Below are 18,569 nucleotides of genomic sequence, written 5' to 3' on the forward strand. Positions count from 1 at the left end.
ATAAAAATAAATCAATGGGAAAAAATATATCCACAGGTGAGGATTAAAAATAAGAATAAAAAATAAATTAAAGGGGAGAGGAGCTCTGGCCAGTGTTGCTAAGTGATTAGAGGGTTGGCCCACACCCCAAAGGGTCTTGGGTTTGATTCCTGGTCAAGGGCATGTGCCTGGGTTGCAGATCCAATCCCCAGCCCCTGTCAGATGGTATGTGCAGGAGGCACCCAACAATGTGTCTTCTCTCTCTCTCTCTCTCTCTCTCTCTCTCTCTCTCTCTCTCTCTCTCTTCCATTCTCTCTAAAAAATCAATGGAAAAATATCCTCAGGTGAGGATTAAAAGAAAAAAAAGGGGGGAAAGGAGAGGAGCACCCTTTACATACAGAGAAGGCCTCCTGGACATGACACTCAAGCTCATACTTGAGGGATGAGAAGGAACCAGCCCTGCAAAGAGCTACGGGGAGGTCATTCCAAGGAGAGAGAACAGCAGGACCAGAGCCCTCAGAGCAGGAAGACCTTGGCCTGTGGAAGGGACAGAAGCGGGGGCTGCTGGGGCAGTGAAGGAGGAAGGGGAGGGTTGGAGAGCAGGGCGGGACCCTGAAGGCTGAAGTGGATTCTCGTTACATGGGAAGGCATTGAAAGGTTTTAAGCAGGGGCATAGCATGGTCCTATTTGTATTTTAAGTTCACTCTTCCCTTGTGTAAGAAACCGGTGTGGAAGGGAGAAGCGTGAGAGCAGGAAGACCAGTTCGGAGGCTACTGCAATCATCCAGGTGTTTGGAGCAAGGGTGTGGCCAGTGAAGGTGGAGAGAAGCAATGGATGTGGAATTGGGGGTTTGGGTGGCACAATCAACAGCTACTAGAATGAAAGAAGGTTCCCACCTGAGCACCTGGTGGACAGGGATGCCGTTTGTGGAGATAGGATGACCGGCGGACAAGTTCAGAGGGTGGGAGATGGATGTGTTAATGAAAAGCTCAATTCTGGACACACTACATTTGAGGGTCCGGGAGACATGGAAGAGAGGTACTCTTGTAGGCAGTTGCATTTGGGGGCACGCCAGCACCGTGGAGAAGGGCCTGGTCCCCATTCAGCCGATGAAATGCCGACTCCCTGCTTACCAGCTCTGTGGCGGGAAATTTCCTCATCTCTGGAATGGGGCTTCTAACCGCACCCACATTATGGGCTTAATGTAAAAATTGTATGAATTAATACACGGGAAGAGCTTGGATTTTAATAGTAAGTATTCAATAAGTGTCAGCTTCCTATAACAACGATGTAGTATTATCATCATCACCATTAGCTACAGTAATTTTCTTGCCATTTGTCTCTTCCTAATTAAAACCAAGGACCTCTCGAGCTGGTAAACACCGCTGATGTTCTTGGAATTAATTGTTGAGCAGGCTGGGGCTCAGTGAGCACGGGGTAGAATCTGTGTCGTTTCTCCCTCCTCTTAGCCCCATGCATGGTGCCCAGTAATAGTTATCCAGTTACATGGATTTTAGCTTGACTCCAGGGGGGGAAAAATGCTTATTTGAGAGAATCAATCAAGCATTGAGAAGAGCAGACAGGAAAGAGGAAATTGCAAACTCAATGACAAGGACAATTCGCAGCCTCTTTGCTCCCAAGAAAGAGGCTCTGGTTTCACAAAGCACCCTCTTCCCGAATTAGACAGTGGTCTGGGCGAAGAAATTTCTCCTTACAATGAGTCAAACCTGATACCTCCCCGAGAGTTGCGTGTGCACTCGTGCACATACGTGTACACACACACACACACACCATCACCATCAAGGCTCCAGACACCAGTGAAACACATGCAGACCCCTCCTCTTCCCCACCCCGAAGCCACAGTGACATATGCCCCAGTCCCTTCCCTGTTGCTCTCACCCTATTCTCTCCTGTCCATTGGGCTTGAAGCTTCTTCCTTAACCATTTTTTAAAAAAAATATTTTTATTGAGAGGAAGGGAGAGAGACAGAAACTCAATGATGAGAGAGAATCATTGATCTGCTATCTCCTGTATGCCTCACACTGGGGATCAAGCCCAAAAACCAGGCATCTGCCCTGACTGGGAATCAAACCGGCAACCTCCTAGTTCATAGGTCAATGCTCAATCACTGAGCCACACCGGCCGGGCCTCCTTAACCATTTTTAGGGAACATCGGTCCTTCAGATGAAGCCTCCTTCACAAAGGTGTTCCCTCTTTCCCCAGAGATGGGTGCCGTCCTCACTACAGTGGGATCCATGGACTCCCCTCGGGTTCTTTTAGGGTCAAGGCAAGTGGCTCTGCCCATTCCCAGATAAAACAGTTCAATTTCAGATAATTAGTGAATAATATCTTAGTGTCCGTTTGTCCCATGCAATATTTGCTAGAGTATCTTTTATTGGCTAAATCCAAAGCCCTTAGCAATGAGTCCCAAGTCCAAAGCCCCATGAACTCGCCCTATGGCACGGCCCCATTCTGTGCCCCAGAAGTTTGAACTTGGGTGCTGATGCCGTGGTGTAAGGCCAGGCCCGGAGTCCTGCATCCCCCCCTGACCTGGGGAGCGCTCAGGCTTCCCGGGAGAGTGTCCAGCAGCGTTGAGGTGATCTTTCATCTGGGAGTCCAGGATCCTGGTCCACTCTGGTCCCCTAAATACCTTTCTTAGTTCTTCCCTGGGCCTTGGAGCCTGACCTGACACGGTTCCTAAAGCATGTATACAGACTTCAGACCCCCTATCAACCCTGAACTCGGGTCCTCTGGGATCTTCGCTGCATCAGCTACCCCTGGTGGCCAGAAGCAAAATCCTGGTGTCACCTATTGAAAGCCTAACACAGTGGTGGGCAAACACATTAGTCAGCAGAGCCAAATACCAACAGTACAACGATTGAAATTTCTTTCGAGAGCCGAAAACCGACTTCTGTGCACGGCCCAGGCCGTGGTATTTTGTGGAAGAGCGACACTCAAGGGGCCAAAGAGCCGCATGTGGCTCTCGAGCCACGGTCTGCTGACCATTGGAACATATCCTACCTACGGCAGGGTTCCCGTTTCAGGACAGCCTTGGGCCAAGGCTCCTGTGTCACAGAGGTGAACGATATATCAGGAACCCAATGAAGCGTCACCCAGCCCACCCACCTCCTGAGGCTCTCTGGCTCACCCCTCTGCTGTTCTCCCCAGAACCTAGCCTTGCTGCTGAGCAGGTGTCTTAGTGCCATAAACAATACCCCCTCTCCTTTCTTCCAAGGATAAAAAAGTAAGATACCCCCCCCCCAAAAAAAATGAATCCTTCCTATACCACCCTGTGGGTTAGTGAGAAGCAGGAATGGGACCAGGGATGCTGAATGCCTGCCTCCTTTCCTCCATTTCCACCCTCTGGGTTGGCAAGAGGAGGGACAGGAGGGGGTCTGGGTCAGCGCTGACTGCAGCTGATGAGACTGCGTGGGCCACCAGCCGCAGGGCCGTCACCTGAGCAATGGGCACCTGCGTGTGGAGAAGACAGAACCCACGGCACCTGCCCCACCCCAGCAGCCACAGCCTTCACTCAGCCCCTTGTCCCGTCTCTTTGTCACCGGCAGCTTTTTCATCCATGTGGCTAGTCCCTTTCGCACTGACATGGCTCTTACCACCCGACAAACCCATCCTCTGCTCTCTCCCAGAGCTGGCCTTCCAACCATACCAGTACCACTTCCAGCCATACCAGTACCACTTCCAATCATACTGGTACCACTTCCAACCATACCAGTGCCCTGCCTGCTTCAAAATGTTAGGTGGCCCTTAAGGGTGACGTTTGGAGCCTTGAGAATCAAGTCAAGTTCCCCTGTCATCCAACCCCACCCTCAGCTCTGGCACCCTGCCTACAAGTTTAAGACCCCAGAAACCCCGGGACCTTCCTGCCCTCACTTCACCTGCCATGCCTCCTTGCCACACTTCTGCTCATACGAGCTCAAAGTTCTTCTGCTTTCTTTCCTCCTATCCCTTCCTTATTTAAGTCACCTCCTCCAGGAAGCCTTGCTGTATCCCCTAGGCTCTGTTCGGTGCATGCCTCCGATCCCTCAAGCACTGCATGCACCACAGGGGGTCTCATGGCCAGTGCCTATGCCATCTCCCCTTCCAGGGAGAGGGCAGGGACAGTGACACGTCTTCGGCTCCTAGTGCAGAGCTTGTCACCAACAGGTGCTCCATAAGTGCTTGCAGATCTGATTCCGTCGGTGATGGATCAGTTCGCGGTGGGAAGGAGGTAGCATCCTGTACCAGCAGAGTTTGCATCGCTTTCTGGAACCTGTTTATTTTTCTCTCACCTTCCCTGACCTCTCGCTCGCTCGCTGCGCCTGGCTGCCTGGGTTCGTTTCCGAGGCACCTGACTATCGGTGACCACATTCCATCTTCCCAGGTCTCTGCTCTGCTTCTGCTTTAAATGTCCAGCATCCACCTGCCCTGTGTTCGTTCAGCTAACGTTTGTAACAGTGCCAATGTGCTGGGCGCTATCTGGCACTGGGATGCAGACACACTAGCCAGGGTCCCTGCTCTCACCGAAGTCCCCAGCCTGGAGGGGAAGGCAAGCAAGGGAAGAGGCAAATAGTATGTGCCATGATGGGGGACAGGAGGGCACAGTAGATACCCAAGCGGGCTCTCCAGACTGCTGTGGTTACACACCCCAGCACCTCTGCTTGCCGGCTGCGTGGCCTTGGGCAAGTCCTTTCACCGTGTCTGTTTCACGTGGTTAACAGAGGGGTAAAGGGCCAGCCAGTCTGCCTCCGTGGATAGAGCATCGGCCTGAAGGCCAAAGGGTCTTGGGTTCAATTCCAGTCAAGGGCACATCCCTCGCTTGGGTTGCAGGCTTCTCCCCGGCCAGGGCCCTGGTCAGGGGCTCGTGCAGGAGGCAACCCATGGATGTGTTTCTCTCACACCAGTATTTCTCTCTGTCTTTCCTTCTCTCTTCTACTTCTTTAAAAATCAATGGGAAAATATCCTTGGGTGAGGATTAAAAAAAAAAAGTGGGTTAAAAATAGTATTTAAGCCAAAACCCGTTTGGCTCAGTGGATAGAGCATTGGCCTGCGGACTGAAAGGTCCCAGGTTTGATTCCGGTCAAGGGCATGTACCTTGGTTGCAGGCACATCCCCAGCAGGGGGTGTGCAAGAGGCAGCTGATAGATGATTCCCTCTCATCGATGTTTCTAACTCTCTATCCCTCTCTTTTCCTCTCTATAAAAAAATAAATAAAATATATATTTTTTTTGAATAGTATTTACCTCTTGGGGTTGAGTGAGGATTAATTCATGTAAAGTGTTTAGGGTATCCTATCCCCCAGTAAACATTCAGTAAATAGTAGCCCAGAGTCTACTTTGCTCCCTGCGTGAAGGAACACGGAGGACAGGCCAGATCCACAGCAGGACCAACGGTCAAAACGTCCGCATTCTAATGAAGGCCCAGGAGCGGGCCGTGTACATGAAAAGCGAACACAACATCTCCTGGTGCTCCCTGACTCTGGGGGCCTTCCAGCCCGTCCCTGGGGAGGCCTCCGCATCCAGCTGACCCTCTCTCCCTCCCTTAGGGCTGACGACTGCTTTTTTGCTTCTCGGAAGCTGGATGCGGTGGCCATCGAAGCCAAGTTTAAGCAGGACCTGGGTTTCCGGATGCTGAACTGCGGGCGGACGGATCTGGTGAAGCAGGCCGTGTCCCTCCTGGGGCCCGATGGGATCAACACCATGAGCGAACAGGTACGGGTCCTCTGGGTATCTGAACACGCACCCCCACGTTCACCACGAGTGACGCCCCATGGCAAGTGGACACAGCAGGCACTGGACAGAGGCTCCCCCTATGGGTAACTCAGGGTGACTTTTTTATATTATTTTTTAGTTTTTAAAATAAAAATACCCTTGTTCATCTTTATAGAAGTTGCACGTGGTCATTGCAGCTGAAATGGAAAAGAGAGAAAAAATAGGCCTATTCCAGAAAGGAAATCATCCCCGCTCCCGGATAACCATCCTATTTATATTTAGTGTGTGTCCTTCACGTTCTTTTTCCAGCCTGGTTAAAATTAGTTGCTCATCCGGCCTGTTATTGCATCACAGAAAAAATCAAGACAAATTTCCACCAAACTTTCAGGGTACGTTTAGGAGGCACAGAAGTCATTCTGGGGGACCCCAGGAGGAGCCTCTGAGACAGGCAGCTGACCCCCCAAGCCCCTGACACTGAGGTGCAATGAAAGGTACTTTAATATTAAAAATCATTAAATAACTTTGGTCCCTTTTAATGGCGACTTAACATGGTCATATTATTTATTCATTTAGCCACACTCGGTTGTTGGGTGTTTAGGTTGTTTCTAATCACTTATATCAATAACGCTGAGCTAAATAAACTTATACAAATCTTTGTTCGAATTCCTGATTGTCTCATTAGGGAAACTCTTAAGAGTGGAAATAGTGGTTCAAACTCATTAATCTTTCTGAAAGTTTTTTTTTTTTTTAATCTCAAATTACTATTCCAGAGACTTGGTTTCCTTGTACACACCCTCCAACAATATATATGTGTGTTCCCTGTGAATCTTTTATTTACCTTTTGCCTGGTTTTCACTGGAGCTTTATTGTCTTTTTTATTTAGAAGAGCTCTTTACATATGAGACACATGACCCTTATTATGTGACAGATATGTCTCCACTCACTGCTTACCTTTTCGTCTTGTTTACGTTTTCAATTTCATGCCCTCCGTGCTGTAGAGATTTTCCTTTTTTGTGTGCCTAGTTGACTTTTATGGTTTTAATTTTGTCCCTGTGTCGCTAAATCAAACCAGAAATGGTTTTAGTGGATGGTGTCAGATAAGGCTCTTCTTACTTGGATATTTCCCTCCCTCCACAACCACCACACTGTTTATGGAAATATCCATCCATCCCTTCTTTTGTTTGGGTACGTTGTTTATAATAAGCAGGAGTCGTGGGCAAATGCTTATGGAATTTTTGAAAGCCATTCCTCATTCGCTTGTAAATGGTAATGTCAAAGCAGATGTCAACTCTGGGTTTGTGCTCAGAGGTATCCAATTTCCCTTGATCCTGACCGGTATCTTGAATAGAGTAAAGATGACGCTTGTTACATTGAGAAAGAGAAAATGTCAAGGAAACGGTGTTTGTCAATTCGATCGCTTGGCTGCTGATGCTGAGAACCCAGAAAGTTGAAGTCAGCCATTTGCTTCAGCAAACACTTCTAGGGCTGTGGCACCCTAACACAGACAAAGGAAAACCCTCCAACTTAAGCAACGATAAATGCAAAAAAAGAGAGACAATTTATGGTCCCTTCTTGCCTTCATGTTGGTTTGCAAACTATGGAGGATTGTGACCTTAGGGTTGTTTATTATAATTATTTTTTAATATATTTTATTGATTTTTTTACAGAGAGGAAAGGAGAGGGATAGAGAGTTAGAAACATCGTTGAGAGAGAATCATCGATCAGCTGCCTGTTGCACACCCCCCACTGGGGATGTGCCCACAACCCAAGTACATGCCCTTGACCGGAATCAGGGATCCAGGACCTTTCAGTCCACAGGCTGATGCTCTATCCACTGAGCCAAACCGGTTTCGGCTATTATTATTTTTTTAATGCCGGATTTTGAGTGCAAAGATAGCCTTCTAAGCAAAAGTAAGAATTTGCATGTTAGCATCAAGTGACCCAGCCACCTGGTAACCCTTCTTCGTCCTGTGGTTTCTCACTCCCCGCAGGGCATGACCCCCCTGATGTACGCCTGCGTCCGTGGGGATGAGGCGATGGTGCAGATGCTGCTGGATGCCGGAGCTGACCTGAATGTGGAGGTGAGGGTGCAGGGGGCTGCAGGGCCCCTCGGCCTGGCATCCCCAGGGGAAGGTGAACCAAGAGTGGGGGGAGGGGCTTTCTCTCACGAGAGCCACTGCTGAGGGCAGGGCGCTCTGTCCAGCAAAGAGGTCAGACCAGTGAATGGATTCCCTCCATCCTAAGGCCCCAGCCCAGGGAAACTCCAAGGAACATGTTATGTTTCACGTAAAAAGAGCCAACAAAGCCACAAGGCGCACCAGCTTTTAATTGGCTCAGGGGTATAGTCTCTGCTCCTTATGGTAATCCATTCCTTCTGGGATCAGAGCAAAGAGTGCCCTCCTGAGCCACCAGCCCCTTCCCTCTGCGCAGAGCAAAGCCGGGCCCTGTCCCAGAGCTGAGGCATGGCTCCCCCTCCCCCACCGAATCTATTGGCGACCCTGGTTGGCTGAGTTGCAGTCATGGGTCGTAAAGCTAATCACAAAGCTCTGAAGTAGCGTGCTGGAGCAAAAAGCACACCCCAGCAGGCTTTAGAATTTGACACGGGTTCAAATTCTAACACTGTCCGGGCTGTGGTAATGTGCTTTTGTGCTTGGGCAAGTGGTTTCTGAGCCTCGGTGTCCCCATCTGCAAAATGGGAGAATAATCACAGCCATCTCAGAGAGCTGTTGGAAGAAACAAATACAGGGGGGAACTAGCATCAGTTTGGGACTCAGTATTGGTGTCCTTCCCTGCCGGGGGTTGTAATAGGTGAAATCACACTTTTTTTTCCTTTTTTTTTTTTTTTTTACCATGTTCTATGCTGTCTTAAGACCCACTCTCTCCACCAGCCAGATATTGGCAGCCTTGAAAACTGGGGAAATTGGTATGCCACCGTCCTAACTCAGCAACCCTGCGAAACCTTTTTAGGTCAAAATTAGACGGTCTTGTCGATTTAGTACTGTGGGTTTTGGGCGGCTTTTCTATTTGCTTTTGGGGTGTAGTGTTGTGCTTTTCTTTAGTGAGTTTTATATTTATCGGAGGAAAGCAGTCAATAGACATAGTTTGGGATCCATCACCATTTTGGATCATACAAGGTTCAAGTATTGGGGATTTCATACACACACACCCCTGTTATGCATCCATAGCACCGTGCAGACCCTGAGAGGGCTCCCAGCTTGGGTTCCTGGTGGGGTTCCCTGGTCCTCCCTAGCCCATCCCATGGCTCCCAGCTCCGAGCTTTCCCTGCAGGGGAGGAGTGAACTCAGCTCCTCTGAATGCAGCAGGCATCTCGGGGACATGGCCCCAGGAATGGTCGGGAAAACCATGTGTGGGTGCCAGTCCTGCAGGACCCCAACCCTTAGCTGCCCAGACACCTCTCTTGTGGCCAGGGGTGTTTTGAGACACCCCCCGCCCCCATGCCAAAAGACCAGTGTCAGAGCAGAGTGCTTATTTGTGGTGCTTTCAGGGACATTTTTATGCCCAGGTTCGAGAAATCTGAGGGCCTTTGTCAACCAGAGAGGCAGCAGGAGAGTGGACTGAGGACAGCGTGGGTGAGCTGTGACCAGATGGTGCCACTCCTCCATCCGATGGTGGGCTTCCCTGGCTCAAAAGCTGGAAGCAGGCCTCCCCTTGCCTGGGGTTTGCTGCCACCGGGGAACGTCCCCTAAAGGTGTGGGTGAGCTGGCAGTGGCATCTCACGCTGACATCCCTGTAGGTCTCAGAACCACCACCTTTCCTGCAGCAGAGAGAGGAGCCAGGCAGGTGAGCTGGCTCGTTGTGGCCACCCTCACACCTTCTCCAAGGCACCTTCGCTATGGCCGGAGGTCATCCGTTGAATTGCGTTCAGAGGAGAAGCAAAGGAGTCCTTATTTCTCACCACCCCCATCACCAACACCTCCCCAGGCACCGGCCAGGGCGTCCATTGTACGCCTTTCCCGCGTGCCCCGCCACAGCGAGGTCCGCCCTGCTCGTCTACGTATTGTGAAGGTCACGTTCTGAAAATAACTTCAATTTGTTTATAGGTTGTCAGTACTCCTCATAAATATCCGTCCGTCCACCCCGAGACCCGCCATTGGACGGCTCTGACTTTTGCTGTGTTGCATGGACATATTCCTGTAGTTCAGGTATTAACGCATTTCCCTATCCACACCTGACCTTTAACTTCACCTCTCCCATGATGCAAATCTGTACCTCTCCCGGCATGCATAGTCACTGAGACATTTCCTATTGGTTCACTTGCAATCAAATAGAGCACATGCATCTCATATTCGTGAAAGCGTCATATGGAAGGATCTCTATGGCCCAGCGTTAGCCAGTATGAAATTGTCACCTACCCACATGCAGCCTCACACAACACTCACCGTGGCCGACCTACGGAAGGTGTTTTCCCATGGCTCGGGGGCGGGGCCCGAGCTGTGGCTTTGTGGATTGGTTCCTTTTATTTGCCATAACATGAACACAAAACTCGGCTGGTGTGAGACCTTGGAGACCCTGGTGTTTGTGGAGAATCTAGTGGCTTCCAACCAGTGGGAAGACACATCCAGGTTGCCAAGGCAACGGGTTCCTAAAGATGCTTTCTTGGATCCCACATGGTGAGCATCGGATCCAGGAGATCTAGAGCAGGCCTTGGTCTGTGTCTTCTGAGAAAGCTCCCACGCACGGAGAGATGTCTTCGTAAGAGGCCCTGTGGGCATGCGCGTGTTGCTTGCGCCTTCTCTGGCTGTTGTTGAGTTGGTGTTCGTTGACGAGCCATCCAGTACATTCTAGATCTTAAACGTGGTCTTCCCTGCATCAGAAAGGAGAGGTGAGCATCCAGGCCTGGACCCCTCCTCACCCCACCTGACCCCACAGGGAGTGCCAAGCTTCGGGTCCATCAGGAACTCGCCTCCTTTGATGGGGTCCAAGCCTCTGAGGATGAACGGAGAGCAGGGAACAGTGAGAGAGGCACCGCTGGGCAATGGTGGGATTCCACGGGAATCCTTCGTTGTTGCCTAGGGGGTGGGGATCCTGGAGACAGATCCAAAGCCACGTTTCAGGAAGTCCAATCCCATTAGAGGAGTCTAGGGAAGAAGAGGCGGGAGGTGGCCTGGCAGGCGCAGATGCCATCCTTGAACAAGCAGTGGCATCCCCGGCCTTTCGATCCGGAGTAGGCACAGTGGGCAGCCGAGCAGAGCCAACCCGAAGTCAGGTGCACAAGTCACGGGAAGCCACGCGTGCAGCCCGCTCCTGGCTGCGCCCTCAGGGACCCCCACGGGTGATAAAGAAAACAGGTTCTCCCCCCCACTTACCCCCGCCCCACCACCCCAGCCCGTTTGCATCAGCAGCAGCACATTCACCGGGAGAAACACAGATACCTTGGGAAGGCACAGAGCTGAGTCCCATGAGGCAGACCTGTCCTCTGCTGACCTGTCCACGGAGCTCCCGGGACCCTGGCCCCAGCCAGCCCGGGTGGTCTCCAGAACTCTTAATCTGTGATTCCACAAGACCACTTGAATGCTCTTCGACCCAAACAGGGAGTCTTCCAGCCCCTGGTTCCAGGGGCTTCTAGAAACATTCGTGTACGTGTCAGTCTCCCTGAGAGCCTGTTCAAAGGCAGACTCCGGTCCAGTGGGTCTGGGGCGGGCCGGAGGGCCATGTTCCCCACCAGCTCCCAGGTGCCCCCGTTGCGGGCCTGTAGGCCACACTGAGTAGCTCAGGGTCCAGTAGATCCCAGCAGCTCCCAGCGCCCCCTCCAGGCCCAGCCACCCTCGCCCTGTGCCCGTGGCCGCGGACCCAGCGGAGAGCAGGAACATTGGCATGGCACTGATTTCCTCCAGTTTTCCTGACGCCCCTTCAACATCTGATGTGTCCTTTCAACGTGTCCATGGCGCCTCTCCCTCCGCAGCTCCTCCTGGACGCCGGGGCCAAGGTCGAGGGCTCCGTGGAGCACGGAGAGGAGAACTACTCGGAGACGCCCCTGCAGCTCGCCGCCGCCGTGGGTAAGAGGTGCCCATCCTCACCCTGGCCGAGGGCCTCCTCCACCGACTCTGTGTTTGCTTTTATGCGCTTATGAAACCCCTTCTCTGGGCTTGCAGGCAATTTTGAGCTGGTTAGTTTGCTGTTGGAGCGAGGTGCGGACCCCTTGATAGGAACCATGCACAGGAATGGAATTTCTACCACCCCCCAGGGGGACATGAACTCTTTCAGCCAGGCCGCAGCCCACGGACACAGGTAGGCTAGGGCGGGCCGGAGCCCCAGGCCCCAAGCGGTGCTTGTTAAAAATGCAGATTCCCAGGCCTGCCCCAGACCCGCCGCCTCTCTGGGTGTGGGGCCCAGAGGCAGTGCAGGCCCATCCCATGCCACACCCATCTGCCTGGACTGACTGTTCTGTCCTCTCCCAGCCAACGTCCACTGTGCAGGCATTAATCCCCTCTCAGAAGCGAAGTGAGAAGAATCCCTTTAAAAAGAATAAATCACTTCCTGTTTGCTCGCCTCCCGCCCACCATTCCCTCTGGATGAATCCCATCGGTTTTATTGCACATCACCCCACTTAAAGCGGAATCACAGGTTCCAGAGCCTTCTAGATACTCGAGGCAAACACTTAGGTCCCTGGTTGTCCTTGAGGAAACACAGCCAGCCATGCCCCACCATCTCCTCCACCCCCAGAACGGAGCGCCCACCACCCCAACTTGGTCCCGTCCTCTTCCCGTGTCCCAGGGAGTGGTCCCCGCCTGTCCCCGCCCTGGCAGAGCCCTCCCCCGCCTCTCAGTGTCTTCCTCTCCGGGTTTATGATTGACAGGAACGTGTTCCGCAAACTGCTCGCCCAGCCAGAGAAGGAGAAGAGCGATATCCTGTCCCTGGAGGAGATTCTGGCCGAGGGGACAGACCTGGCGGAGACAGCCCCGCCCCCCCTGTGCGCCAGCCGCAACAGCAAGGCCAAACTGAGAGCCCTGAGGGAGGCCATGTATCACAGCGCTGAGCATGGCTACGTGGATGTCACAATTGACATCAGGAGCATAGGTCAGTGCGGGCGCCTTTCGCCCCTGGGCACAACACCACTGCCCGGCACACACACACACACACACACACACACATACACACACACACACATACACACACACACACCACACACACACACATACACACCACACACGCACACACATACCCACACACACACACCACACACACACATACACACCACACACGCGCGCACACGCGCGCACACACACACAAACCACACACACACATACACACACATACCACACACACACATACACACCACACACGCGCACACATACCCACACACACACACCACACACACACATACACACCACACACGCGCACACACACACACAAACCACACACACACATACACACACATACCACACACACATACACACACACCACACACACACCATACACGCACACGCACACGCACACACGCACACACACGCCCAGGGGACCTCTCCGTGGCTGGTTGGGACTCACCTCCATGCTGAGAGTCCCACACCGTCCCCAGCCACAGCAGCATCCTGCCAGCCCCGTCCTCCGGTCACCTTCCCACGATTCCCATACTCCGGGCTCTGGAAGCTAGGCGTGTGAATCACCTGGGAGCTTGTCTGAATACACATCGCCAGGCCCCACACCCAGAAGCTCTGCTGTCTAGGGTCTGGATGGGTAGAGGCCGGAAATCTGTATATTTAACAAGCATCCCAGGTGGTTCCCAGGGGTTGGGGTGCAGAGAGCACCCGGACCTACGAAGCTGCGGCCAGGCAGCAGCTAGAGGAGGACAGGCTTCCTTACCAGGCCCCCCCCTCCGGCTGCTCCCCCCTCAGGAAGGCTTTGGGGGGCTGGCTCTTCCGTGATGGCTCCTCCGTGCATCTGAGGGACAGGCTCGCCAGGCCTTCCCAGTCTAGTGGCCTAGCCCCGGCATGGGAATAGCAGCACTCACAGGGGTCTTAAACTCGGGGGCCTGCAGGTGTTCTGGAAAAGGGCCTCTCGCAGTGGCTGTTCAGCAGGTGGGGCATTCATGCCACAGCCCTGAGGGCCTGTTTAGCACAGTGAAGCAGCCGAGACTCCGAAAGGTCGGCTTGCTGTACACAGGAGCGAGACTCCTGCGTTCTCTCCCCACCAGCGCCGGGGGAGGGGGATCGGCACAGCAATCAGCTGCCGGAGAGGCTCCTGTTGGGGAGGAAGCCTGATGAAGTGGCTGCAGGTGGAAATGGAGTTTTTGTGCGCGGGGGGCGGGGGGCGGGGGGCCAGCAGCCATACCCTCCCTGTCTCCTGACGTGGGTGGAAGCATCCTTCTTAGCTCCCTGGTGGGTTTCCCCAGCTCTCCGCCCTCGCCTGGGCACGGATGTGGCATCCATCCCTGGGCCAGACCCGGCCCCTCCCCGAGCACCTCCCTCCCCAGGAAGCAGAGGGGACGGAGACAAAGGAAGACAGCGCGGAGAAGCCTGTCCCAGGCCTGAGCCGGGCGCATGACGGCTCCCGTATTCTACCCCATGATTGTAGGTTGCAAAACGCAGCCCCTAATAACAGGAGCAGCACGAAGAAATGGACACCTGTCCTTAAGGGCATTGAGTTAGGACCTTTCACTTCAACTTCGGCACGTCTCAGGGGAGGGAGTCAACACTGGCCCTAGTCATCGCAAGCCTGTCTCTCGGTCTCACAAATGGGTAACGCTCTGGGGGAAGGCCGCGTTTCGGATAAAAACACGCCTTCTTTTCTGGTTGTTCTCCACCTCCCCCCCCCCCCCCCGCCGCCCCCAGGCGTCCCGTGGACCCTGCACACGTGGCTGGAGTCCCTGCGCATCGCCTTCCAGCAGCACCGCCGGCCGCTCATCCAGGGGCTGCTGAAGGAGTTCAAGACCATCCAGGAGGAGGAGTACACGGAGGAGCTGGTCACCCAGGGCCTGCCCCTCATGTTCGAGATCCTGAAGGCCAGCAAGGTACGCGGGGTGCGAAGCCGCCGGGCCGCCGGCAGAGAGCTCGGAGGTTCCCCATCTCAGGGGTCCCTTCCCTGCGGTCGTGGCAGCTGGTGGCTAAAGCCACGTGTGCCATCATCATTTGTGGGGCAGCTGCTTTGCTGAGTCCCTGTGAGATCCCAGGGCACTCAGGCGGGTGGACAAAACAGTTAGCCAGGCTCTGGGGAAGGCTTTTGGGGTACACAGAAGCCAGTGAAACCCTCGGTGACCCTGAGACCACCCCTTCCTCACGGGCCTCCCAGTTCCCGCTGGCACCTGCGTTGAAGGGAAGTGAGGCAACCCGTTGAAAAACCCAGTCCAGGCCTGGGGTTACTGTGCGATCAGTTCTTCAAAATCTTTGGGGTCCCTTGTTGGGTGATAACACAGAGACACCCAGCACCCACCAGCGAGCCATGTGATACGGGGGTGGGGGTGAGGACAACTGTGTGAATGGACAGCTGCAGGGTGCCTGGTCCCTGCCCAGCCATGGAGTGGAGAGCCCAGGTCAGGGGAGGGGTGGCAACAGCCCCACCACTGGCTGTGGAAGCACCAGGCGGGACCAGTTTGCCCGGAGGCTTTGAGGAGTCTGGGCTTCTCAGTGGGCGTCGGGACAGGATGGCACAGTGGTTGGGAGCACGGGCCCTGGAGCCGAACTGGAGGAGTTCAGGCCGGGCTCTGCCACTGACTTGGCCTTATGACCCTGGTCAAGTTTCTCTCTGCCTCAGTTTCCCCTCCTGAAGGTGGGGACAGTGATTGTATTAACCTCAGGCTGGCTGTGAAGAGAAAATGAGTGGGTGCCCTTCACATGGCCCCTGCCACTGCGTGGGCTCTTTATTTTTATTTTTTTAAAATATATTTTTATTGATTTTTTACAGAGAGGAAGGGAGAGGGATAGAAAGCTAGAAACATCGATGAGAGAGAAACATCAATCAGCTGCCTCCTGCACACTCCCCACTGGGGATGTGCCCGCAACCAAGGTACATGCCCTTGACCGGAATCGAACCTGGGACCTTTCAGTCCCCAGGCTGACGCACTATCCACTGAGCCAAACCGGTTTTGGCAACATGAGCGCGTTATAGTCCCCATCCCCACGATGGCCTCGCCATTGCTTCTGCAGCAACCAGCCCCTCAGCAGGGATGACATCAAAGTATTTAACACCCGGCGCAGCCAGGCACCAAGGAGCCCGTGAAAACCACGTGGAACCAGACTGAATGTCCCCTCCCCTCCTCAGGGAAACATGGGCTTACCTCGCTGTCTCTGCTGCAGAGCCTTGACTAGCCTAATTCACACAAAGGCAAGCGCTTCCCAAACTCTCTTGACCTCGGAACCCTTTTCATAATGAACTGCCTCGAGACAGAAATGAGGACTTTTTTTTTTTAAGCTAAAATATGTTGTTTAAATCCTCACAGGCAACGTTTGAAACAGATACCATTCTTACCCCCATGTAACAAATGGGGAAACTGAGGCACGGAGCCGTTGGCTGGCATGCTCGAGATCACAGAGTGGCGCTAAGTAGCAGAGCTGGGACTGAGCCCAGGTGGTGTGGCCCCAGCACCAGCCTCTCCCCGCACCCCCGTCCCAGAGCAGGCTTTGTGGGGCTCTGGGGCCCCCCTGTAAATAAGGTGACCAGAGGTCCCGCTTTTAACGGGACAGTCCCGATTTTTAAAAATCAGGACTTTTTTTTTTTTAATATATTTTATTGATTTTGTACAGAGAGGAAGGGAGAGAGATAGAGAGCTAGAAACATCGATGGAGAGAGTCATCGATCAGCTGCCTCCTGCACACCCCCTACTGGGGATATGCCCGCAACCAAGGTACATGCCCTTGACCGGAATCGAACCCGGGACCTTTCAGTCCCCAAGCCGTTGCTCTATCCATTGAGCCAAACTGGTTTCGGCTTGATGGGACAGTCAAATCGGGACTTTTTAAAAACGCCGAGGGACAAATTGTTAAAAATCGGGATGTCTGGTCACCTTACCTGTAAATCACCTGGGAAGTCGCCTGGGAAACAGGCCTACGGACCAGGAAGGCACCCAGGGTTCCCCTGCCAGGCTGGGCCCACGGGCTGCCCGAGGGAAGGACAGGGGGACCTGGGAGCTGCCTTTGCTGGCAGCGGGGTGGCCCCAGGGTAAAGCAGCAGGAACTCGCGTCCTGTCTGCTCTCTGAGCCTGGAGCACGTGGCCCAGGTCCGAGCCAGACCCATTAGGTCCTCTCATTAGCGCAGCCTCCAACCCGGCGTCTAGGGGCCCCGCGGGCTAGATTTATGCCTGATGTCAGGCCCCGCGGAGACCACAAGTAGGAGCAGGTGTGCGGCCTCCGGTAATGAGCCTCAGCACTTCTGTTCAGAGGGAAGCCTGCTGGAGGCTTTTCAACACCAAGTGCTCCCTGCCCCGCACCCCCCACCTGGAAAATACATAAAAAAGGCTTTCACCTGAAATTACCTAAGAAGCCGCCTTCGTGACAAACAGTCCCTGTTGGGTTCCCAGGGTCTGGTGTGTCGGGTTTTTAATTTCCTTTCTTTCTTCAGGATAGAGTGGGCATCCCAGAAATTACCGAAGCATCTGTGCTTTAAGTAAACCTGATCTATGGGGTTCCTAAGTAAACATCATTTTAAATAGGACATACATACACACACACACACACACACACACACACACACACGGAAAAGTGCCCCCATCCTAACTCTAGAGGCAAAGGAATTTCCACCAGGTAAACCTGCCTGTGTGATGAGCACCCAGACCAAAAACAGAGCATTGCTAGCACCCGCCAGCCCAGCCCCTACCCTCTCCCGCTCCCCCTACCCCACCCCCCCACCCCACCCCCACCCCCGTCCCCCCAGAGCAGCCACCAGCTCTGACAGCAGCAGCTGGGGATGGGAAAGAAGGGAGGGGCCTTTGCCAGGATGTATGGACCAGAGCCTGCTCCCAGCAGTTGTACTGACCATGGAGGGTGGGGGGACCCTGCATTCTTAGGACTGCACCCTTAGGTTTGCTCTTCCTGTAAATGGGGGCTCAATGGCAACCCCTACTGGTGAAGTGTGGCATTACACATCCCTCTGCAGGGCAGAGGGGAGAAAAGATAAACTGCCCTTGGCTGTGTGAAGTCAGGCGTTCTCCAAGCATGGGTGATGTTCCTGCGGCCAGACCCTGTAGGTTTATTTTGCTTTTCTTTTCTTCTAGGTTCTTGAGGTAGAAGGTTAAACTATCGATTTGAAACTGTTTCTTTTTTCTTCTTCATGTACTTAATATTCTACATTTTCTGTTCTGCACTACCCTAGCTGTGTCCCACAATTTTTTATATGTTTTATTTTCACCTTCATTCAGTTCGATGTATTTTTTATTTCCCTTGAAATTTGCTTTTTTTTTGGCTTATGAAAGTGTGTTATTTAGTTTCAAAGTGTTTTGGGATTTTTCTGTTATTGATGTCTAGTTTGATTCCATTGTGGTCAGAGAACACATGCTACATATATTATTTCAATCTTTTTTTTAAGATTTGCAATTTGTTATATGGCCTATCTTGGAATAGGTTCTGTGGGCTCTTGGAAAGGTGTGCTTTCTGCTGGTGTGGGGTGTTCTGTAATTGTCAGTAACATCCCCTTAGCTGATGACTATGCTGAGCTCTGCTGTATCCTACACCCTATATTCTAAACCTATTTCTGTACCCTATAGATGCTCCGTCCAGTTATCCCATCAGTTGACAGAGGGGGTGTTAAGGTCTTCGACTGTAATTGTTGGATTTGTCTCCTTCCCCTTTTAGTTCTGTCCGTTTTTAGCTCACATATTTTGCAGCTGTGTCATTTGGTGCAGACATGTTTAGGATTGCGGTGTCTTCTTGGTGTGTTAACCCTTTTGTCATTATGTCCTGCCCCTCTTTGCTTCGACTAGTCTTCTTAGCTCTG

General features: G+C 52.9%; 1 protein-coding gene across 4 annotated transcripts in view; it reads left to right on the top strand.

The window, feature by feature from the left end:
• The window catches only part of ABTB3 (ankyrin repeat and BTB domain containing 3), a gene marked incomplete at its 5' end in the record, with an annotated part of 237,531 nt that overhangs the window by 195,494 nt on the left and 23,468 nt on the right, over nucleotides 1–18,569 (top strand). For 3 of the 4 annotated variants that reach the window (XM_084876948.1, XM_084876950.1, XM_084876951.1), the window contains 7 exons: nucleotides 5,522–5,687; nucleotides 7,679–7,768; nucleotides 9,749–9,850; nucleotides 11,611–11,704; nucleotides 11,801–11,936; nucleotides 12,505–12,725; nucleotides 14,477–14,655. In XM_084876948.1, the coding sequence (XP_084733074.1) occupies nucleotides 5,522–5,687; nucleotides 7,679–7,768; nucleotides 9,749–9,850; nucleotides 11,611–11,704; nucleotides 11,801–11,936; nucleotides 12,505–12,725; nucleotides 14,477–14,655 (988 nt within the window). The remainder of the gene's footprint in view (nucleotides 1–5,521; nucleotides 5,688–7,678; nucleotides 7,769–9,748; nucleotides 9,851–11,610; nucleotides 11,705–11,800; nucleotides 11,937–12,504; nucleotides 12,726–14,476; nucleotides 14,656–18,569) is intronic. The other variant, XM_084876949.1, reaches the window with a different exon arrangement.

Source organism: Pipistrellus hanaki, assembly GCF_964339955.1.
Source record: "Pipistrellus hanaki genome assembly, chromosome: 3".
Taxonomy (NCBI): Eukaryota; Metazoa; Chordata; class Mammalia; order Chiroptera; family Vespertilionidae; genus Pipistrellus; species Pipistrellus hanaki.